Genomic DNA, 25,495 nt, shown 5'->3' with positions numbered 1-25,495 from the left:
CAGGAAGTGGAGCTGCTGGGAAAAAAAAAAAAAAAACTACCTTAATTAAGGTGGTAGTCACTCAGATTAAAGCTTTTATATATATATATATATATATATATATATATATATATATATATATATATATATATATATATATATATATATATATATAGTTGAATTAAATTACATTTACAGTAATGCTTTTTTCTCTCAGCTGCACTTAAGTACAATCTTTTTTATTTATTTTTTTTTTTTCATTTAAGCTTATTTATGGATCACTTCCACTCTTCCATCTATCTGGTCTGCGCCAGGAGCGTTTCCTACTTTCTGACAGCAGAGATGCTGTAGTCATGTCGCATATCCTCATTTTAATTTCATGGCCCATCACCGAGTGAGAGCAACGTCCTCTATTCATTCTGTTCACCTTTCATTGTGAAATAAACTGTGTACGCATGTATCTGCTTTGTGCCGCAGTCTTATTCAGTGTTTGAGGGAATTGCAGCCTGCTGTATATAGAGCTGGATATTTTATGAACAGTTAAATGCACAACAGCAGGGCTCCATTAGAGGGGGGGAAATGTTCAAAGCAAATAATCTCCTGTGTATTGTACAGCTATTTCTATTGTGCAAACTAATTTGGAGTATTGTAAAAGTAAAGGGGTTCGAGGTAAATGCCTATTCTTCATTTTAAACCTTGTTCCCTGACTTGATTAAAATTATAAAGTAGCTGTGCCTAGAGTTTTACTAATAAGGGACTGTGGAAATCAGGGGTTTCATACATACAAATGCGTACAAATGACTCCATATGAATTAATGTACAACTAACTTCTAATCTGCTACAGCTCATGTACAATTATCCCTCTGAGTCTGGGGCCTGGGGGCTGAGATGCAGGTTCTTTACATTAAAGCTGATATGCGGGGCAACTGTTTACCCTTTAACAGAGCAGAACGATTTCTTCACATGTACACTTGTCCTGCACCTCGTGTTCTCACTGATAAGAGATGAAGACGTGTCGAGTGAGACGAAGACTTCATCCATCCTGCATCCATTCACAAGTACAGTGTTTGTCTTGTATCTGTTAACGATATTATGTACAAGTTCCCACACTGAGGTAGGAATAGATACTGAGTAACAGGACTTGTCTTGGGAGCATTCCCAACTTCTAGAAGTGTAGTATTGAGTAAACCATCTTTTGCAATCTCACCATCCACTGACGAGAGGCAGTCAGACAAACTATTACACTGTGCCGTCTATTGTGTATGTGAATACAGGGGCCTCTCTGTCTGGTTACAGTAGCGTGGTGTCAGTTTCAGCTGAAATCTTTTCAGTCACATCGAAGTATCTCCTCATTAACTGGCTTTCCTGGCAACGGTGGTCAACAAGAGACCTGTTCTTCTGTTGTCAGCACAGGAGAGGTCTAATAAGGGTGACTTAAATTGCTGGAGACAGACAGTGTATGTAATTTACCCATTATCATTTGGCCAACAGTCTTTCAGCCTTTTTCATCATCTTTATATGCTTTGAATAGTTATTGCATCTATGGCATCTGCTACACCGCAGTATACTCCATGTATTTTGAAGGTATTACATATACAGGAGAGGCTGTACAGAAGTGAAACTAGCACAACAACATTACTCAGTGGTTATCCAAGACTCTATTCTACAATAGGACCGAGGAATGTAGAGCTGACTCTTCACCTGCAGAATGAATAGATTTATAAATAGATTGTGTTTCAAGTGCTGCGTGTGTGTGTTGATTAGTTAGATTTCTTTTTCTTTTTTTTTTAGCAACCTGGTTCTTCAAGCACGTGTTCGTGTGTGTGTGTGCATACGCATAAAGTACAACTAAGCACTTAAGTATGTAAGTATGAGTAAAGGAATTCAGTGCTAGGTACAACTCTTCCCCAAGGTGTGGAAGGCAGCCTGCAACTTAGAGACAGGGATGAAGAGAGAGTGAGAAAGACTGGCTAAGACATCCTCTATTACACAAAGTCCACATTTGTCTCTCCTTCTAGTTTGCAGTAGCCTAATGAGAATATACTGTTGGAGAATTGTTTATTCAATGACACTGAAATAACTCTCTGTAGAGTTTGGTTAACATAACAATACAATAATTATGTTTCTCATTATACTCAAAGTACGAGTGTTGATAGACTATCGGCACTGAATATTTAATGTATGTATATATTTCCCAGAATGCCTTTCCACAGGCATGAACCCACTGAACTCAGCTGTAGTTGTGTTTGTCTGGGTGGAGAGAGTAACAGCGGTCAAGGAAACACTCAAACGCAAAGTGCTCTGTGTGTCGCTCCATGTTCTGGACTAGTCAGGATGCTGTTACTAGAGAAGAGAGCATAGCGGCTGTTTTCCTGCAATGAATGGTTAGCGCTAAAGAATGGTCCTGCTAGAAAAATCTTTGTCACATCTAGAGATTATTTATGTGCAGTATTGTATGTATGCAAGTGTCATGTCGTGCCTGGACATGGGCAGCATAAGAAACCCTAGTCATTGCTTACAAAACAAGCCATGAACATGTTCATTTCCACACCCACGCTGTTGTTTTGTCAGCTCAACTGTAGTGGCCTTTCTCTACAACAAAATGTAATTATTTCGCCGAAATAAATAGCCCACATCTCTCACCCACAGTTCCCCACTATTTAGTAGTAGTCAACCAATCCACACATGCATGCACAAGCACTTTAGATCTGTCAGTCAGTAACTAAACTGCACCCAGCGGAATAGACTTTGATCAATACACACAAATAGGCTCAAACACACACACACACACACAAACAGTACCGAGTAACATATTCATAGCCATGTACAATCTCGTCTAACACATGAGCAAAGCCCAGCCTGAAGTCACAGAGGCAGGCATAAACAATTTAAATAATGACTCACAGTATGCTTACAGGTAAACAAATAATAGCTCTGCAAGCAGACACACCATAAACACACATCTGGATGCATTGCATTAAAGATAACGATGCATAATAAATGCAGCATAACAAGATTCATCTCTTACATAATAGATGAGTTCTATCAAATCATGTCAGGTTGCGTGTGTTATTTATTAGTTCCATGGGTCAACCAGTGTCCGCCCAGATTTATGTGATAAAATGTGACACAATGTGGTAGAAGATTTAAAGATCTTTATTAGAAAATCTTTTTTTATACATGTATAAAATCTTTTAACAACATCAACTATAGCAAATCTACTGTATAAACATATTGCTCAGTATTACATCAGAATAAGGACAGGTTATCACAATCATTTGTTAGCAGAGGTGGTGCACGCACAGGCACACACACAGAAAACAGGCACTCAAGGACATTTTGCAATCAAAGGGTTTTCAGATCTGACTGTGTGCTCCCACGGGACACTGAGGACAGGTGCATGCATGAGTTCCAGGCTTGCCGATCAAGTATTTGGCCTTTAAAAGACAGAAACACCCCATTTATGCTTTTTATTCAAAGTAACGTGACATGATATATTGCTTGTCAGTATGCAGATGGAGGAGAACACACTTTCTAAATTGCTCTTGGACTTGTGCATTACTGTCTCAAATACAAGCTCAACCTTTCTTTATATCTATACACCTGACCTGACTACTGACAATGGCAAACAAAAGGGTTTCTGAAGCAATTGTACAACATATGTTTTAAAACAAAAACCACAACCATTTTGGGTTTAGTACATTTGAGATTTTCTGACATTTACACAGGATCAAAACTAAACACACAGAGTCTGATTATGATTTCAGTGGTGCTGAAAGTTCCAAAATGTATTTTAATTTGCAAAGCTCAAGGCCTCTTAAAGGTGCAGTGTGAAAGATTTAGAGGGATCGATTAGCAGAAATGAAATTGAGCATGTACTCATTGGTGTGTGTGTTCGCATTGTATTTTCTTTAGCCTTTCGTATCCACATAGGGTCCTCTTTCAGAGAGGATGCTGGTGCAGCACCATCTTTCTACAGTACCCCGGAACAGGCAAACCAGATACTGGCTCTAGAACTGAGACGACATTGGTTCGACCAGGAATTACCCAGGAACCATCTTGTCACTGTGGTTGTTGACACTTTGATAGTCAGATTGTCCGCTCTATGAAGGGTCACGGAGCGGACAATGATTTACAAAAGCCTCAGTCAACAACCCAAAGTAGTACTGACTTAATGCCTGCACAGAGTTCATAAGCCTGCTACTCAATTTAATTGCCACTGAACAACACCTTTGGGATAACCACAAGTTGGATGGTTGACAATCTCCATACACATATGTCAGATCTGTCCCAGAAAACTAGAAAAATGTATTGAACCCTATCAATTCTGCCAAGAGGAGAAGTCAGACATCCAACCAGAATGATGGCAGAATCTTGCTGATGGCTACCAGAAGCACCTCCAAACCCCTAAGTTTCCCGTCCAGTGAAAGGGGACATTTAACCAAACCACGTGCTGTAGTGTTGACCATATATGTTTCATTTTGAGCCTGTATCGATGTCAGATAACTTCAGATCAATTGAACCCTGTGCACCAAATTATTATTTTTTTATGAAACATTTATGTTGTACATACAGTAAGACAAAGATGTCATTTAAAGCCTAATATTCCCATGTCATGTTCATGCACAATGTGTGTATGTTTTTGTAGGCAATTGTACATGCCAAGATCTGAAATTAAAGCAGCTTGTTACAGCTGATTTTAGTATTGACTTTATATACTTAACAAGATCAATGTTTAGAAGAACATACAGTTATTGCACAAATTGACCCCTGGTAGCCAAGTCAACATAAGAATTACAGTGCCTCACTACAATTCCCTGCAGGTTTAACCCAGCATGTATTTCCCTCACATGAATATTTCTGCACTTTTTTAAAAATAAAGCCAGCATATGTTGTCTTCTCAAAGACTTGGAGCATTGTTACAATCTCTTTGTTGTTATATAAGGAAACGTGAAAACGTAACTCTCGTTCTGTTCTTTCTGTTTTTCCTTTATTCAGGAACGAGGTGCTTGTTTTTCCGCTCAGCAGCAGGAGCTGCACTTTCATTGTCTGGCCCAGTGGTAACCAAACCTGGTTCTTGAGAGCCGGAGTCCTTCTTGTTTGCCAACCATCCCAGAAAATACAGCTTCAGATTCTAAACCTGTTAGGAGGGAAAGATAGTTGGAAAACAAGCAGGGCTGTGGCTCTCCAGGACCACAGTTGCCAACTCCTAGTCTAGCCTATACTCAGCAGAACCATGGATATAAATCCATAGGGGCCTTTCTCCAGCAAGTTTCCTCGTGGCTTCCTATCTGTGTTTTTGTCTCTCTGTCTGTCCCCCTCTTCTCAGTTGGAGTCATCACCATCATTGTCATCATCATCTGACCTCAGGCCCTCCTCCTCTGAGACCATGTCACCAGAACTGTCAATCTTTAAGGACGTCTCTGATAGGTAGGTGTGTGCTGCCCTCAATGGGTGGCTGGGACACGCACATACAGCGGGGACAGGGAGACGTGTAGCACATAAGAACACACAGCAAGGGATTCATGCATGTCATATAAATAAATTATTAGTACATGCATGTGCATAAGTCACACAAAAGAGGGAGAGGACAAAGACAGACAACACAAACACAACAAGGACAAAGGGTTAGAGTCGCACAGGGTTAAGTCACCTTAAGTTGAAAGTGAACAGTGAAAATCTCTGTTTATTCATGTGCATGTGATTGGGATGAAAATCTTTCCTTCCTTTGCAAAGTTTTTCAGTGACTGATTCTGTTTGAAGTCTGAAAGAATCTGATCAACCAAGATGAGAGCAAAGCTGGCAACATTTCCTTAAGAGGCCTGGCTTTAAAAAGGCTTGTGCATAAGTTATTACAACACATGGCACCTATTACAGAAAGATCTGAAAACCAAAGGGAAGACCTTCCTATATACAGACAAATCATCAGTTTGACAAAATAACTCATGATGTGAAACAGAGTAGACCATTGAAGCTGGTAAAAAACTTAGAACATTAGGCTAGATACTGTATTTGGCTTTGTGCTAAAAACATTTTTTTGCAAAGTTGCGAAATGTCTTGTTCCAACTCTGTCTGTTCCAACATGGGCTCTTAATCAAGTTTTGATTATTTGATAGCTTCTGCAGGAATTACAAAATCCCCCTCAGAATCTCAAAACAGATACAGCAATATAACTTCAGTAGTGAAACAAAATAGAAAGGTAACTGTACACCAGCATCCATGTGCATATGCAGGTGAACCAGATAGGTAAAACAGAAAATAATTGAAATGAATGTTAATAAAAGCTCTGTGCAGGGCTACACAACATTTCTCATTATTTGATACTTAAAATTTCAGTCATTGTTCTCTTGTTTCTGTTGTTTGATTATTGTTTGAAATAATATATCATACCTGGCATGTACTGCGTTAGTACTGTATGTTGGGGGTTGACATGTATGAATGGAAAATTAAACAGCAGGAATAAACCATTGTTCTACCTTTTCATCATCAAACATAAAGTATAAACAGGAAATCTGTCTGGGAGCCCATTTAACTGAACAGGAAAAGATGAACCGATAAAACAATTGTTCCTCTCCACAAACGACAAAACACATGGTGATAAAAGCTGCACCGCCGTGTGGCTAAAGTTCTGTCTGAAGTTGTCTACACTGAAGGCACATTGTCAATTTATTTTTTGCTCACTGACAGCTCTCCATCATCTGATCCAGATTTGGTATCCAAAGGCTGCAGCTGGAGACGAAGGAGGAAGTGAAACACCCTGTAGGAAAACAGCTCCAGAAAGGAGCCACACATGTTCTGATCCCCAGAGTCAGACGGAGAGGGTCTTCCTCTCCCTCTGTCGTTCGTTTTTCTCTTACCACACAGTTGGGACTTTTCTATCTTTCGGGGGAGCCTCTTCGCTCTCTTCTAGCTGTCTCTGTCTCCTCCTCTTACACCGCCTGCAGGACATGATGATAACGAGGAGGATGACCACAACAGCAATACCACCCCCAATGCCCAGTGCTAGAAGGACAAGCTCAGAGAATGAGGCTGTAGGCGAGAAGGAAACATGGGATTACTGAAATAAAATGCTATCACTGCCCACAGCTACATCTGTGTTAATTGAATTGTTAGACATGCTACAGACATGGCTCTGGCCCCAGACTAAAATATCTAATGGACTATTGGATGGTCTGTGGAGATACTCAGTCATTCAGGTCATGGTTATCAAAGCGAAGGTGCTGTTCAGTGGCAACTGGACTTGCCCAGCATGTCACCTATCATCTGATAGTCTTCATCGCTACTTTGAAGACTCTGAAGACTGATGGTTTGAAGTGGGCATTAAGCAGGACATGTACCGTACATCAAACTGGAATGAAGCCCACAAGCAGATAGGCAACACCAACTATAATGCAGTTGTTTCATCACTCCCAAGGCAGTTTCACAGCCATTCACACTTTGGGTCATGGAACCTAATGGTGCGCATGAACACTGGGTAGAACAGTAACCCACAGGTGACCATCAAAGTGTCAACAGCTAAATGACCCCGCAGAGTTTATACACCTGCCACTCTAGGCCAGTTAGTCAGAACTGATGAAGTCTTCCTCAGGAGAGGTGAACCGTCTTCAAGAACATTGTGCAACTGAACAGCACCTTTGGGATAACTTATGGCTACACTGCTATGTTGACCTCTAAAATATTTATACACAACAAAAGACTCAATTAATGTTCAGCTGTTCCTTTACAGTATATTTGCACAGTACAGCATACCGAATGAATGTATAACGTCGGAAAATCAATCTGCTGACCTGTGGTGACGACACGGAGTCGAATCTCACCCACAGAGCCAGAGACATCCGGAGGATTCATGACCTGGCAGAGGTAAGTGCCATTGAACTTGAACTTGACATCTCGAATCGTGATGGAGGCATCACGACCCATGACATCACCAGTCCACGTTATGTGCTTCCTGAAAATGCCATCCATCGGAGGATAAGGTTTTCGCTGGTAGAAGAAGACCTACAGGTGGAATTTGAAAGGTAGATTTGGTTGGACCAGTGATTGGATTTTCACATGTAGAAAGTCATACTGAAATGATGCTTGAGCTGGAAAGAGGGTATTTTATTCTCAAACAGAAATAACAACAGGACCTGCTCCATTTTCTTTCTCTATACTCTCAACATTCACACACATAGTCTGTCTCGGACACTCTGTTGGGAGCATGATGACTCACTGGCTCCTCTCAGTCGGTTGAGGGGGTGGAAGCTCCCTGACACAATGAGGCAGGTTTTATTTGAATTAGCCCAAAACATACATACATTCAAAAACACACACACACTCACCGTCTCTTCCTGCCCTGATACGAGGGGTCTGAAGCGCCACGTGATGACGATGTTATCTGCGTTAAGAGGAGAGGAACTCTGGAAGGTGCACTTCAGACGAACATCTGTCCCATTAACGGCCTGCACATCTGCAGGTGTATATATACGCATCCCGCTGACCTGCAGCACGCCTGCAATATACAAATATCTGTCACAGCTGCACAATTTGCTTCAGCAGTGCAAAGAATGCAAGACAGAGCAAAATCAATACATTTTTTTAAAGAAATACAAAATACATAAACGGCAATACAGTGCACCATATGCAGTTTGAATTCACCATCATCAATATATTTTTAGAGTATTCAATGTACCCAAGCGATCTTACCTCTGCCTACACAGAGCTACTGCAAGAAAAATATTCTTAATTGTCTCTATAGGTTGGTTACATAAACACAGCATGCTGCTTACTAAAATCCTGCAGACTGCTCCAAATGCTAAAGGAAACAGATCAGATCTGTAATCAAGCAAACTCTCTTTAAACATCTTCATCATTACATCCTAAAAGTCCAAACTCATTTCAGATCATCAGATAACAACACAACAATAACAACCACTTTAGCTTCACTACTGCAGCTGAGACAGGGCTGAAATTGAGAGTCTACTCTATATTACATAGATCTGGACTATATCAATCTTTACAGTACATGGCAGACCTATTAGATGGAAAATGAATGGAGTGGAAGAGCGGAGAGGAATATTGGCAACGATTTGGCTCAGATTGATGGAGCTCCCCAGAATGGAGTTAGTGCTGATACACACACACACACACACTGGAGAAACATGTCCACGTATATGAACTGTCCCAGGAAGAGACTAAATGCTGAGCTGCTGCCCAGGAACCAGCAGATCACATCTCCCTCACACTGTCTGTGAAGGCAGCTCCGACCCTTCGCTGTTATAAATTAGCATCAGTGGGTATGTGTATGTAAGTCTTTGTCTTGGAGTTTATATGTAGGCCGTCTCATTCAAATAACCTGAGCTATTTATAGAGGGAGCTCTATATGCGATAATAACATCACAAGGCATGTCTCTCCTTGTTAAAGTCAGCACATGCACACATCAGCTTACAGAACGAGCAGGCGTGACGTGCTTAGGGTAACCACGACTTATACTAATCTGATTAGCACACTCTATATGAGGACCCTGCAGAACAAGTCAAACACTTGATAAGAGCATTGACTATCAGTGACACGGTGACAGAAGACTAGTTTATAAGACTCAATCACCTGAGCACAAGTGTCATCCCAGGTTTTATTTTAATGTACTAAATGATATGGTGGCTTTAGTCGATGCAGTCAACTAGTGTAATATAAAATGATGTGAAATACCGTACAAATATATAAATAAATGATAAATAATAAATTAAATACTGTGCCATCACTTACCAAAAAGGTCTGCACAAAACTTTTATGACATTTTATTATGATGCATATGAATAATCTGAAGAAATCCATTGAGAAATACTGTTTGCTGTTTGGCTGCATTACAGTCACATTCAGCATTAAAGAAGGAGCCATGGAAAAGTTTCAGTGGGGACCCTCTGGGGCCAAGGTGTTCTGTTTCTTATCAGGCTGGCACGAGTTTCCTGTGGGCTGGGATGAGGGAGCGGGGCAGCGAGACAGCCACAGCTCACCATTCAAAAGACAGTTTTCTCTCTCATTGCTGAGCACTGACAGCGCTCTAACATCCTAATGTGTTTTAAATGAGCCGGATGAAACCTCGAAGGAGTGTGTACAGTACACGCGAGCAAGACAGCACTGCAAGAAATGTCCATCTTTTATTAAGTCTTGAAACAAAATAAGTCAGGGCAGTGTGACTGCAGTATCTGCTTACTAAGCAATAGTTCTTCAACAGCACATTTAAATTAAGGCTTATCTCAATAGATTGTTGCTGTAGTCAAGAAATATGCTGAAGCAGTTTGTTTTGTTTTGCAAGTAATGCAATTCATCACAGAGTCCAAGTTGACAGCTGTGGGAACATTCAAGAAATTCCCTCAATGTATTTCTGACAGTTCAGTTCACAAGGATTTGCTGAAGTTAAGGTCACTAGAACCTTGACCTTTGAAATTTGTGCCAAATTTGTGTTAAATTTTAAGGAACTCCGTTTAAATGTTCCTTAGACATTGCAGTCATGGTGACATTAGCCTTTAACTGATGCCAGCACGGCTGAGGCGAGCCTGTAGCGACGTTCTGTTTACATGTACAGTAGAAGGGGTACGTCTCTACAATAACATTCACTGGTCATTAATCAGCATCAACAGTTAAACACCTCTATTTCTATGCACCTAAACATTCAGCTTGGTACACGTGCACGTGGAAGGTTACTGGCAAATAGTGTAAAAGCTCATGCTCAAATGATTCATTATGTTTCGTATTATGAGGAAAGGAAGCGTGTCCTCCAGACTAAAACACACATTTTCAAAAATCTCCCCTTAACCAACCTATTTAGAGTATAAGAATTTAAATAAGCATTGCTAATCTTCTTTGAGCAAAATAAATAAATAAAGCGCCTTTAACTACGCTGTCCATTGACGTAAGCTGAGCTTATTAAAAATTAGAGTTAATTAGGCCTTTTTGAAGACAAAATTGATATTAGCAGAAAAACAGTATAGTTAGGGCTATGTACAGTGCCCCAATTACTACTGTAATTCATCCCTGCAGCTAGAAGTGCGTGATCACTATTTAATCGTCATTAGCAGGCACTAATTGGTGAGGGGGATGCATGCCGTTACATGAGTGAAGACACTAAGAGCACAGAATGTTACTCAATTAGAGGAGAGAGATAAATAAGCGGAAATGAGAGACAGTTTAAGTGACACAAAAGAGCAGAATGATCGATTGCAGGAGTGGATAAAAAGAGTGAATGGATGGAGTTAGAGCACAACAAAGTGATGGAAAACGTATTCTTCGACATAATTACATTCTGCAATAACAGGCCTAAACTACATGGAAGAAGGGGGGCATTAGATAATACTATTTGTATATTTGCTTGTTTGTGCATCCATTCTTCTGCTCATATCAGTATATCTTTGCTCATACAAAGTCGTTCACTTGTTTATGTCTGGACATCCTGTCTGGCCAATGTTGACCACACCCAGCATCCAGAGACAGAGCCTTCATGGCTTATTAAGATGAAGTTATGTACCTTACAGACGAGGGCAGATCCAGAATAGAGGCAAAGATATGACTTTATTGTAATTAAAACTGGAGAAAGAATACGTGTTGTGTGTGTTTATGCATGTTTCCTGTCATTGTAAAATGCAATGGGAGTTTGTATTCAAGAACAGATGCTACATAAAATAAATTAAATCTATTCTCACAACCATAGAAATCCAACATACATTTAGTTTCTCCATGTTTACTGCTGTTGGCATTGGTCCATATCCATCATTATGTCCAATATATCACAATAAAATGAATTTGCTGAAACTTTAATGCACTTTATTTGATGTGTCAATAGCACTGGAGACAAACTGCAAAATCTGAAGCCACACAGTGCAAATACAAATGATCAAAACAGGTCCACTCAAGTGTGATTGGGTTTTCTGTGCTTGGCAGTCGTTCTGAGATTAAATAAACGCCTTCCACAGAGCCAGAGAAAATATTAAGTAGTGTTTGACCTGCCTTCATGTTATTTCACCTAATGTCAAAGCGTGTAGGCAGGTTTACTGCAAAACCCCATCAACAGATCCTTTACAATGTCTCTCGCTGCCAGATATATAACAGTAAAACAGTTATATACTGTATCTGCCAGTGCACAGTTGCACATTTCTTCAACAGTGCCTCAGTTACAGTAAGCAAGCTAAATATATTAATGTCAGATTCACGGATTGGTGAATAGTGACCTGAAGCTGTGCCTAGTTTTGGCAGCTCAGCTATGATTGGACAATTGCTGTCGGGGAGAGGGGTGTAGAAATGACACTCTATATTTATTATCTATAATAAACATATTTATACTATATTTAGTATCTAGTTAGACGTATTAATTAGAAAAGAGAGAGAAATACTCATCGTGTGTGACAAATGTTTCCACTTTCAACTCAGCTAGTTGGGATATTCATTCTGCCAACGGGCAAACAAACTGAACCGTTAGATCCAATTTATTTATTCTACTTAGTAACCGTTACCAAGGACATTATTTCCAAAACTTTTGCATTTTCAGCCATTTAGGGAGTGTTTCACAGTGCTGGGAGGCACGCTTGCTATATTGAACTCTCATCATATCTGTTCAGTAAACATTCTCTGGTATTTTAAATATTCTCTCCAAATATCTTTAAAAACAAATGAAGCCACAGAGCGAACCGGCCATTCCTCCCTTATAGCACACAATCTGATTTCTTTTGCACTTACTTAAATGGAAAGCAGGTGGCACAAAGATTTTTTTCCTACGTATGATAATATCCATGATCAGATCACGTCACGGTATCTGAGGACAACACACAGTTATCGCTGTTAAAGAGTTGTTTCCTGTAGCACCGTAGATCTGGTCTTTCCATTTGCAAAAATGTATTCTCGGGCTCTTAAAGAGACGAGGAAACTCTGCAGGAGAAATCATTGGCCTGGCTCTCTTGAATCAGGAAATTGGTTTCATTACACTGTTTCCCAGACAGGTTGTGTTTGTGCCTTTCCTCTCTTCATTACGGCTCAGAAACAAAGGGACCACCGGAGGAAACGTGATTCTCTGTTACACCGGTTTTGGAGGAAACACTTAGGACGGGGCCAAACACACAGAGCGTTCAGTGGATTACAAAGATCCTCTTCTGTCCTTTGTGAGAGGTTTCACGGGGTCAGGTTAGTTTTCTCTGTTTTTCTTATCAAGGCCTGTCTTTCATGCACGGCTGGGAATAGTAGGTTCAGGTAACAAGTTCACAGAGGAGGAGTTGACAAGAGAGGGAAACTGCCAAGTGGAAATATGGAGCTGTAAATTTCAGCCATGTAGGTTTTGCGGCAGAAGTTTTTTTTAAAAGCTCTTTCCCTGTTTCAACTTCAGTTTTCATTTACTGTACAGACTCCATCAAAAAGTAATGTTTTAAGCCGAGTCTTCAAAGTAGAGAGGGTGTCTGTTTTCATCAGTCGCCATCCTGTGAGAAAATCTTGTAGACATCTTAGGAGCCGAGGTTGTCAGAGACAAGGAGCTAGACACTCCCCAGGATCATTTGTCAGTCAAACTGTGGGGGCAGGACTTTCCTTTAAGGAGTTTGACTTTCAGCAGGTGGCGCTGTTTTCTTTCATCACTAGTTACTGTATTTGCTCAAGCAAAAAATGCTGCAGTAAAAAATCTATCAAAGAGAGAAATACCAGACGGCAGGTATTTGGAACAGCACTGAAGGAAGCCTGAGGAGAATAAACAACTATTTCCTGTATGAAAATCAGACATATTGCTGTTTTAATGTGGCAAATATTCTCCCTTAACTCTACTTATCCCACATTCAACTACACAAAAGTGTTTCTGAAAACATTCAAAAGGTCAGCCCAAACAAAGGCCGAGCATCGATCTCTGTCTTCGATCTTGAACTCTTTCCTCCACTGCTTCTTTCGCTCTCCTCCTGCTTCCTCCAGGCCAATTGTAATTCATCAGGTAGTGGTGTACAGAGGAAATGTGGAGTGGGTCAGTGAGGATAAGTTTAATCCATCAAACCTCTTTCACTCCTACCTCGCAGCTGACTCAACAACTCCTCTCTGGGATTAAACCGCCCCAAGGGGGGGGGGGGTCCAACACGTACACCTCAATCAAACTCACCCACCCACAGGCCTCTGTTGGAAGAACAATCCAAACCTCAAAGGACAGGCTTAGTCTCACTAATTCACCACATCTTTAGTGTCCCGTAGTACTATGAGTAAATTCAGTTCCACAGTGACTTCCACCGCTGCTACAGATCAAATGAATAATAGCAAATGACAATATATGTTGCTTTGATTTTGGTTACAGTCATACTACAGGCTTTAGAGTTTAATTCCAATCTTTAAGGCAGAATCACATTTTCTGAATTCATGTTTGACATGTATCCACATTGTCCTACATTGTCACACGTGCAGATTTAGCCAACATGCAAGCACTGTGCAGCCACAACAGCATAATTTGTTTCTCAGTTTAAAAGCATAACTACCACAAAAATAACAACAAATCTTTTTATCGACCCCAAGAGCTGCTAGTGGTCTATCTTATGTTATTTTAATAGCCTGTAAGGTGCAGACAACAGACAATATGCTCATTGAAATGAGGACGTGATGTCTAAAAAAACAATAACACATTAATTCAGATCTGTTATATTGCCACAGATCAAATTAAAATATAGTTAAGTGGACCTCAGTTTACCATCTTACTGAGTTGTTTTGTATGTTGCACATATTCCATCCTTGCTTTCCTACCTGGAGGAATAACAGAGCTAACTTAGGTTCCCTGCCTGCAGTGAGCTGTGTGCAAGTAAGGGAGACAAGACATCACCGCTGTCACTGCAATGAAAAGCACCGTCCTGCATGCCTCTCACTTTAGACGTGAGGATTATGTTCCTGACCGTTAATCAGGGAGTTTTCCATGAGATGTCGAACATAGGACCATGTGAGATTGACAGCTAATGCTGCTCCTTCAGTACACACGGGTATTTCAGCTGAGCCACTGTCAGCAGCAGCTTCTCACATTATTCACCCCTCATTGCAGCAATTTCTCACCACAGGTACAATTCACATACTGCTTATTATACCGCTGAAGTCCAATATATACATGTACTGTATTCATTTGTGTAAAAACGAGCAGTGTCAACTATTTTTCCTCCTGTTAAATTATTGCTAGCTCGGCTTCTCTGCCTTTTGCTACATCACGGTCACTTAGTCTTTTTGAGGTGGTCTCAAAACCCCCTCAAAAAAAGATTTGTTGCAATTATTAATGTACAGTAGTAGCATATATTGATTTTTTTAGATGTTTTATTCTACACACTGACACACTGAGTGGCTGATAACATGCAATATGCCCTTTATGGCCTTTGGAAATGTAATAAAACATGATAAAGTAGTATTCCCCTGCTATATAGCTAGTGTCTGTATTTTTTATGAGCCCGAATAAGAAATTGTCTGGACCTTGTGCTGCAGTGCTATTTATATAAATGTTCCAAAGCTAGTTTCAAATCATATCAAATCCAGAAAACCACTCTCATATGTCAGTCCCATGCTTTTTTTGTGTTTGTGTGTGAATTAATTTATGAAGCCTGCCTCTCACCTGCCCTGCCCCTAATTTACTCCCTAGATCATTTTAAAAGAGCTCAGAGCAGTGCCAGATAATTGCACAAAGGCAGATAGGTCTTTGCCTGTGCTGAGCTTTAACTAATGTGCAGTGTTTACTTTTATTCATCGGTGAGATACCAGAGTGCACGCGAACGTTAGACATGAAAAAAGGCTAATTAAGACAGCCTCGCACCATCAATCACCACCCTGGCTCCTCTGTATTTAATCACAAATGATTCACCAAATAACAAAAGTAATGATGGAATTCCTCTGTAGACCAGATGATTCAAAAAGGCCTCCTGGTGTGTTTTTTTTTTTTATTCGTTCCCTATGCGGTAAATCTAGTGGTGTTGCTTTCACTAGAAAATCAACCTGTTTACCATAACTCTAAATAGTTTAGAGAGTGCAGGACCAGCCAACAGAGAGTATACATGATTGGAACTACACAAACCGTAATCCCACTGCTGAATTTTAATCGGCACAGACGCGGTGTGTATGCGCACAGACACTCACACCTCAGATGAACGTGCAAACACAGGCGCTTTCTAGTCAGTGAGAAATGGATTTCTAATTCCTGTTTACATTTGGAGACGAGCAGTCTTAGGATTAAAAAAAAAAACACATGGAGTGCTTTCCTTTTACACTGAAATGCTTCACAGATGCGCGTTCTTGTATATGAGCGCGTCAACTCCACACACCACAAGGCAGTTTGTTCAGCCCAACACAAACAAACCAGATGTCCTCCCGGGTGTATCGAAACAGTATAGCAGAAACTTCAGCCATGCTTTGTTACCCTCACCTATTATTGTGGAGAGATTAAGGCCATCATCGTAGGGAGATAACTATTTCCCAGTAAATAGATACAACAAGATGTTTGTCTGCTGTGGACTTAAACTGAAGCCTAAACAACCAGTGTGATCAGCTCATATTCTGTAGTCAACAGTGGCCATTTGTTCGCACGCGTCTCTAAGTACGAGCAGGTTGGTGCACGTCAGCCTATGAACGTTTCATGCTTCCGTAGCATACCAACAAAAAGGCAGAGCTACTGTCAATAGCAAAGCAACAGGAAAGACGTTTGGCCACCTGTCCATGGTAAATAGAGTTATAAAAAAAGCTTTATTATAAATATTTCAACAGCTCAAAACAAGAGTCAGTTTGTGGAGCAGGTGAATGAGTCCACACCACTATCAGCAGACACCAGCAACAGATATTTAGTTCATCTATCAATGAACTATTTCAATAAAGATCACACTGTACCCTCGGGCAACACGTTCATTTTGAACAGGTTCCCCCCAGAAGCAGCAGTTCAACATTTTAAATAACAGAAGAATTTGTCAAAGGATTTGCACAGCTGAGCACACCCACGTCTAGGGTGGGGCCTGCAATTTGTTTGAGGAGCATTAATAATTTTAAAGCAGAAATAAGTTGTGGCTCCAACATCAACACATCATTACCCTTAATGGTGAGCTAATAAAATGTTAACAGCTGATTATTTACACATCATGTTTCTGTCCACCAACTCCAGTTTGGGTGAACACTCAAAGCACAAATAATGACAGTAAACTAAAAACCACCCCAATAACAAATGTTTGCCTTTGAGCTACAAGTAGCAAGTTAATCCATCCATTTATGTTTTTTACGAGTGTGGTGGTTGTGGACTGTGTGGGCCACCACCTCCGTAAGAGTCAGGAACCACAGGAGCTGACGATCAACGACTGCAACATAAAATCTGGAAATGATCACGCATCTTCTGGAAAGCAATTCGATTTTGACACAAATTATGATTCACAGTGTTTTCTAAAACTCCTGCCAAACAGGAACAGTGCGTTTATCGATGGATTCTTACCACTACAGCACTCAAGTGTGTGATTTGGTGATTATGTTTTCATTTTCGGTGCAGCAGGAATATTTGTTTGGTCTCCATATATCACATCTCCTAAAAATAGACTCGTTACAGCAAGGCTGCAAATGAACACCAACTGTCTTTGATGAGAGCAAACGCATGTCAAAACAGTGGAGGGCTGATGGCTGAACGTGTCAGCCAGTGTGCTGTTTATCTGTCTACCTGAAGAAAGAGAACTGAGCAAAGAGAGAAATGAAAACGAAAATATTTTGCACACATATTTGCAATTTTAGAACATGTGTGTCTGGTGAAGACGAGCCGAGTCTGGCTGGCTTGTTTCATCATGCCAAGCTGTTTTGACAAAACAATAACGCCAGAGGCGATGGAAATGATAACAGGCGTGAAAAGTGAGATGCGGCGGGGCTGTAATCAGTTCCAACACGCTTCCTTCAATCCACATGTTGGTATTTAACTATCTCGGCCTCTGCACATTTTCGTCTGTGACTGTCTTATTACTAATGTGCAGCCACAGTCTTCTTGCAGCTTTCTACAGTAATAAAACCCAGTTGGCAGTGAATGGACATGCTCAATCAATATAATCCTCTTAACAGGGATGGACACAGGTTAAACAACCTGACATCTGCACAGACAACTTCCATTAATCCACCAATTCATGATGTTGAAACAGGTTCTATGAGCCTTTAAAGTATTGAGATGTGAGCAACTATACAAACGGAAATGACCCATTAGTGTTTCTTTATATAACTGTGTGTGTATCTGTCAAGTTGTTGTGATCCAGCTGACATATCCTGGACCCCCCCGTGCAGGAAGCATGTGGCTTGATGCGTCCATCGGGCAACATTACAGTCTTATTGTATATTAATGGTCGGTAAAGCAACAAAAACAAAACACAATGCGGCCAGGATGTGATGAATCCTGTAAAGTCATTACAGTGTCACAAGTAGCTCCTGCACTTGGCTGCTTTAAGGCGTTCAGGAATTCTACAGCGACCCGCCCGGTGCCAAGATGTCCACTTCCCAAAGACGCACGACGGGTGCTCGGAGTTAATTTAATTTAATTTAACTTTGAAACTGGATTGTTGGGAGTCTACAAGCATCTTAAAAGGTTCCTGCATCTTGTTATGTCTCCACAGGCTTTAAAAAAAAACACTGGCAATGTGAACTTTTACAAACCACATTCTCATAAAACACTGACAAGTTGGCTAATATGGACTTTTTATCTAATTTCATGGTTAAGAAATGCTATTTTATACTTTCTTTACTTATTAGGATATTGTATTTACGTAGTATATAGATAGATACGTGGCTCCTAGACTGAACATAGTAATAATCTTATTAAACAAATGTGTCGAGTTGAAATTTAAAAATGTCAAAACAGACACTTAGATAAAATCAAATCATCATCTGACATTATCTCAACACAAATCACTCACTCACTCACTTGATCACTCACTCATCTCCTTACTACACATTAAAAACAGGGGTCTCACCTGAAGCTGCAAGTCCAGACAGGACGGTGAAGAAGCACAACCACTTTACGCACATTGGATGGACGACAGGATCCGGGGAGTCAACTAACCCACTGAGGCTCCTCCGTCGCCACAAAGTGACAGAAAAAAACAAACAAACAAACAAACAACAACAGGCCGAGAAGTGTGTTTATCCCCCCACCGAGCGGGATGCAAACATGAAGCCACGGCGAGCTCTGTCCTCCACCTTGTCTCTCCAAAGACGCGTCCCGACTCGCCGCTGCCCTCAAACATTTCCCTTCAGCACCCTCCCACCACATTTTCGGGCGGAGTAACAAAGTCTGCCGCTCTCCTCGCTGCTTATCTCTCGCACATGTTAAAAACCTCAAGTCTGCCAGTTTTTCATTCTTCACTTAACCGTTTCCTCTCCTGCGTAAAACGCACATGTGAGGCTCCGTGACTGAGCTGTCGCGCCGACACACAAGTTCAATCAGCATTGAATCCTCTATAATGTGCTCAAGCAGGATCTTTAATAGATGTAGGTCTGATTTATGATCATTGAGTTAATGTGGTGACGTGGTAAATTAGGCCACTAACATGTATGACGTCATGTTATAGGATTTTGCGTGGTCTTGACCTATGTGCAGTATTTATTTCCATATTTTCTATCAATAAGCTGGTCAGTTCAGTTTTTACATGCACATTTAATTAGACACCACGGATCTCAGTGCTGATTGAACGTGTTCATGGTAAAAAAACATCCATGGGAGGTACTGATGTGATGGTTCTTTCCTTCAACTGGAGACCAGCAGATGGCTGCACAGCGTCTTCACTGTATGAAAATGGCTGACTGTGTTGTGCTGAACCACTTGGGGGCAGAGCCGCACTTTGATGTAGGCTGCACTGTGATTCTAGTCTGAAGTCTGTCAGAAAGTTGAAAAAGCCCAGTGACTCCAGCAAATCCCCATGTACAGAAGAACATTTGGCTGACCACAAATGGTGGTGGTTGGCACTCCTCATGCCCCCAGCATGACATTTGTTGTTTTGGTTAGCTCTTCAGTTCACCTTGAAGGCATCATGCTGCATTGAAGTGTTGGATCTCTGTCCTTGTGGAGGGCAGCTACAGAGCATATGGACCCAAAGTCATTGATTACAAATGTATTAACAGCTGCACATGTAATGTAATGTAATGGATTCCTGTTAGCGCCGTATATTATAATCTATAACTATAGTTAGAGATGACCAGCTAAGAGCTGGAAGGGAGAAATCCTCGATCGTTTATCAGTTACTTTACATTTCAGACATTTCCTATGTCTATTAGAGAGCTGATACAGGTAGAGGACAGGAAATAGGGGGATGGTGAACAATGTGCAAGAAATATCACCGGCTGACTCTCAGGGCGGCTCGTAATGACAGCCAAAGAGCTTTTTCACAACCATGCAGGTCACATCTTTTTAGTATATATGGCTAATAACCAATGTATTGCATCAGTAAACAGCGACACACTTTATAAAAGGTGCAACTAGTATTTTAAAACCAGTTATTTTTAGCCAAATAACCACATTAGAAGTTATTATGTGTCATAGGTAGTTATATATAATGATGGTATATCAGTTAAATATTGAAAAATATATTTTTACTGTGTTCAGCTAAAGTTCTGTCAGATTTCTTTGTCTGTTTTTATTTTTATGGGTATTATATAATTAATACAATTATCCTCATCTGTATAATACTGTGTAGACATGTGGGGAAATGCAAATTATAACATAGTATTGTATAAATATTCAATATGTTTTGCTGTAAAAAAAAACAGACACACGAAACATAAAAAAATCTGAAAAACAAATCTTTAACATTGTACAAATAAAGCTCACAAATGACCTCCATTCACAGTCATTTGTAAAAAGAGTTACCAAGTGCTTCTTTCTCTGCCTTTTCCAGTGTATGTTTGATGAAGGTTTATTACAACTAATCATGAACAGTTACAGTAACTTCCATTTACAGAATAGTTCACAGTTGGTAACACTTTTACTAAACTCCTCAAACAGCCGATACAACAGCAGTCAGGTCAGTTGCCGTTGAAGACAAAATGCACTCCGTGACCACAGACTTTAAAATTCATGAATTGATTGCTGACTTGAACTCAGCAACTACAAAACTATGCTTACCCACGCTCCGTTTTGCACATGTTTACTTCTACATTTGGTGCAGGTGGTAGGGAGGACACAAGGATGGACAGAGGACGGTTAATAATGAAAATAGTGATGATGGCTCACAGTGACACAGGCTGACAGACAGGCACAGAAACATCAGACAGGACAAAGCATGAGACAGGTAAAGCACGGATCAGGTGGAAAAGGACAGTGTGTACGTATACAGGGAGTAGGGAAACCAGAACAGGTGTGTGGAAGGACTGGAGATTGAGAACTGGAGACAGGTTAGTGTAGGGACAGGGTGGGGGACAGATGGAGGCAGAGAAAGGAAACATGACAGTTTACACACTGTTGTAGAAACCTACATTTATCTTTGAAATCTATCATGAAATGAAGTGAGAAATTAAACTGCACGTGCTACATTCTTATAAGTCTACAAACTACATGACAGCCAAGGACGATGCCACCATTTCTCCCACAGGCAAAGTCCACCAGGAAAGGTTTTCAGATCTTCGAAGCTCAATGTCGCTCAAACAGTTGATCGAGTATTTTGGCTGCATTTATACAGTTTGAATGTTTACCTGTTGTGTAGAGCTACATCTTGCTAAAAATGACTTAAGAACGGTTTGGAAAGTGAATTCATTATCGCAGAATGTGGTGTTACCAGTTAAACTAAGAGGATCTATTCACCTCTAGTTTCTTATTTAGATTGCAGTTGTAGCCTATGAGTTAGAAGTCAATCAAGAATTAATCCTAAATCCACATGACTATTTATTTCTATACACAATACTTCTTCAGTTTGACTTCAAATTGAGGTTTAACTGTGGATGCATCACATGAAAAAACGCTTCCTGTTGTGTGCAGCGTGTGCGTGTACGTGTGCATATGTGGTGTGTTTGCGAGAAGCAAGAAAGACAGAGACAGACAGAGAGACCGAGTGAGAACCAGCACATCTTCTTTAAATCTTTTTGTCTCACTCAGCAGATATTATTTATTTCTTGAGCAGGAGACATTCACAAATCGGATTCATTCAATAATAAGATTTGGAAACTCAGAGGTTGTAACAAGGTGGTAATCAGGATGGGTGTTCAAACTGCGCTCGCTGTTGTTCTCCTCTTCGTAGCTACTGTGAAGGCTGCTGATGGTAAATACAGTTTTTTATGCCTTTTTTAATTTTAGTTCACGTTTTAGTCAAGTCAAAACATTTCACAATGTTTGTCGTGATTTAAATCAACACATTTCATGGCAAATGTAAGACAGTTAAGTGCATTTTCAAAGAATCTTCACCAGTTTCCTGTATTTGACTTTACTGCAGTTAGTGCTGCATTGAAAGATTGGTATGTTTTAAAGTGTGAACTTGCATCACTTCTGATGTCTTCATATACTGTGCTCTTTGCCGTAGTGTATAGCTATTTTTTAAAACATTACAGTGGTGTGTGAAGTTTAGTCTTAGGAGCCAGTTTCAGCCTTCTGACTTTCTTTCTAAGAGGTAATAGGTATGTGGAACCTTTACAAAAGCAAACTCACTGAAATGAATGAATATTTGTCCATATGTTTTAAGGAAAAGTAGAATTCTGGAAGGAAGAAGTCACAATGACCTGTCCACAAGAGGGAACTTGGGTCATAAATGGAGAAGAAATAAATCAAACTAAATCGGAGTTTTATACAGTCAAATATGAGGACAAGCTCAGCAAAGTGCAACACTGTGAAAACAGCGATAAATTGAAGTACTATTTCTATGTGAAAGGAAAGGGTGAGTAAAGAGTCGTATGATTTCTTACAATGTCCCATCTGTTAGTTTTCCTTATTGACTAAACACTTCTTCAACCGTTGTTCTTTGTCCTCTAGTATGTGAACACTGTTATGAGCTGGACGCGTCTTTGTTTGGGCTGATCATCGTCGCGGACGTGATCGGGACGGGGATTGTGATGATGATAATCTACAGGTGCACCAAGAAGAAAGGCTCTGCTAGACCAGTGCGCTCCTCCAAACGTAAGAACGCACTCATTCACACTCAAGCACAGAATTACATCTACAGTGTTTATTATCTTGATTTAAAGATCAGCCACAGTGCGTCTCATGGACAAATGCATGACCTCAGTATTTCTGTCATTATCCAGCTCCTTCTCGTTCAGGAGGCCCAGCTCCACCTACCCCATCTCGAGATTATGAGGTAGGTAAATTAGCTTGGAATAAAAAAAAACCCACTAGGCTGTCTCTGCCCAAAAGTAGAAATACTTACTGTTTCACTCATACACAAACCAAAGTGAAAAAACTAAAGACGCCAGGAAGTGCCTATGTCCTGTCAAACAGTCCAACACAGTCCAGCTGAAATCTAGACTTTTTTTTTTTATTTTACTCACAAAGTAAAAGTGAATAAGTGTATTTTAAATGTTTTCTTTAATTAAAACTACTTTATTAGGTTAATAAACTAACCATGAATGAAAATCTACTTGTTTTCAAATTGATTTTGCGTATTGTGATGTTGTTATCCTGAACCGTTTCATGACAAACATGACGAGTTATGTTGTGTGATTGACCCTGAGACACTGTTTCTGTTTTGGCAGCAACTGAACGTTCACACTCGCTCCCAGGACACTTACTCCATTGTGAACAGAACAGGATAGAGCAGAGTCACCTGACTGCACCAGGTCACTGGTTTGAAGACATGAACGAAGGCAAACATCACAAAAGAAACCAGAGAGAATCATCATGCTCCCAGTGCCACTGGGATTTTTTGAGTCATTTAATCCGAGCGGCATGGAGACAAATTTTCTTTCCCTGGTGTTACCTAGCCAATTATATTAGTTTAGATTGAATTAGTCCAGGTGTTCTCTAACCACCGCAAAATAACAGAGGTGAATGGATGTTTAGTTGTTAGATGTTAGTTTGTGGTGCTCACAGTATTTAAAAGTTACACTGAAAACAATGTTGCCGCCAAAATTAGCTACTGAGCATTTGGTGGATTATTCAGTATAATAGAGTTTCAGCATGTTGCTATGAATAGATAGTTGCAGGAAGATATATAAATAGAGCTAATCAGATCGAAAAAAAAAAACATTTGATCAGACAACATAAAACTGTAAATAACCCCGTCATGTTTGTTTTGGGAGAAACTAAACACACCAAAAGAAAAATTAAAAGGTGCAATGCTCGTCTATCGTCAACGCGTTGATCAATTAGCTACTGTCGTTGTCTGGCAGTTTCCTTCTAAATTATTAATGTAATCACTTTGCAACCAAGTGTTGCAGTTACGTATTTAAACGTAATAGTAGTAAAATGCACAATGAGAATAGAATAGAATAGAATAGAATAGAATAGAATAGAATAGAATAGAATAGAAAGTGTGTACACAGCTGACCTGATTGGCCATTCAACAAATTGAACAGCACTGTGTCCAAGACCTTTGTTTGTTGGGAAAAGCACCGCTGATCAATTAAATTTCAAATAAGAATAAAGAGGGGTCGCTGGGTGTAGATGCGAATGGAGAGATGCACGCATTTTATGTTCATTTATGTTTATATTATATTACATTCTGATGTATCACATAGTGAAAAGAGGCGTGTAAAATGCTCCTGTACAAAGCTGTTGTTACTTGCTTACTTGGTTTTTGTCTTTTTTTCCATTTTCATTCTAATCTGCTGCCTTTATCTTCTTATTAATGCAACGGGCACAACAAGTGTCACTAATAAACAAACCACACTCTCTACGTTGTTCTCGTTTTTTGTCTCTGCTCTCGGTTGGAAACGGTGCTGAAATGCTTCTTCAGGTACAGCTACCACATGCATATGTGATTCATGAAACAGCCTCAGAGCCACAGCTCATATCCGCAGCTCACCCACATGAACACAATCCCCTTCATTACGTCTTCATCACTAGAGCCTCCCTCGAGTGAGCGACATGTCATGTTGTCTTCGGAAACATCTCGTACATCTGAAGTGTTTCACAACGCGTACACTAATGTGTTCATACAGTTGAACACAATGGAAACGTATGGTGCTTTGTTTTGAACCTCCTTTAACAAAATCACTGTGATTTTCCCAGCAACGAATGAGCACAGTTGTGCAGATGGAAACGATGACAGGAAATGTGATGCCACATGTGTTTTTCTTCATGCAGATTACTAGTGATTAATATTTTTACTGTATGCTGTTTAAAAGTGTAGTGTTTAGTGGAAACACTCCCACACGTCAATTATCTTAATCTACATCTGCTGTATGTTTGTGTGAAAGAGAAACAAAGAGGTGAAATGGGAGGGGGGGGGGGGGGGGTGTTACAGATGATGTTCTCTGCTGTCTGACTGTCTTCAACCAAAACCGCTCCCACATACAGACCTACATCTGGCTGACAAGCTTGTGTGCGTGTGTGTGCATGAGTGAACACCGGTGCTCAGATGCACACATTGGTGTGGTGCGAGACCTTGTGCGAGTGCACGAAACGTGTGTGCATGTTCA

At 40.3% G+C, this 25,495-nt stretch overlaps 2 protein-coding genes across 2 annotated transcripts; one reads left to right on the top strand and one right to left on the bottom strand.

Moving 5' to 3' along the window:
- Window positions 1–3,117: 3,117 nt before the first annotated feature.
- On the bottom strand, window positions 3,118–19,182 carry LOC113170124 (myelin protein zero-like protein 2). Its single transcript, XM_026372057.2, has 5 exons — window positions 18,910–19,182; window positions 8,301–8,470; window positions 7,767–7,977; window positions 6,837–7,008; window positions 3,118–5,437 (listed from the first exon to the last, which is right to left on the bottom strand). Exons 1-5 carry the CDS (start codon window positions 18,962–18,964, stop codon window positions 5,305–5,307), a joined length of 741 nt encoding a protein of 246 aa, XP_026227842.1. The 5' UTR covers window positions 18,965–19,182; the 3' UTR covers window positions 3,118–5,304.
- A 2,751-nt stretch (window positions 19,183–21,933) lies between these two features.
- Window positions 21,934–24,750, top strand: LOC113164752 (T-cell surface glycoprotein CD3 epsilon chain). Its single transcript, XM_026364208.1, has 5 exons — window positions 21,934–22,185; window positions 22,603–22,794; window positions 22,890–23,033; window positions 23,162–23,214; window positions 23,609–24,750. Exons 1-5 carry the CDS (start codon window positions 22,122–22,124, stop codon window positions 23,666–23,668), a joined length of 513 nt encoding a protein of 170 aa, XP_026219993.1. The 5' UTR covers window positions 21,934–22,121; the 3' UTR covers window positions 23,669–24,750.
- The last annotated feature ends 745 nt before the right edge of the window (window positions 24,751–25,495 follow it).

The sequence above is a fragment of the Anabas testudineus genome, chromosome 13 (assembly GCF_900324465.2).
Source record: "Anabas testudineus chromosome 13, fAnaTes1.2, whole genome shotgun sequence".
In the NCBI taxonomy this organism is placed as follows: domain Eukaryota; kingdom Metazoa; phylum Chordata; class Actinopteri; order Anabantiformes; family Anabantidae; genus Anabas; species Anabas testudineus.
This window is presented reverse-complemented; position numbering and strand designations above follow the sequence as displayed.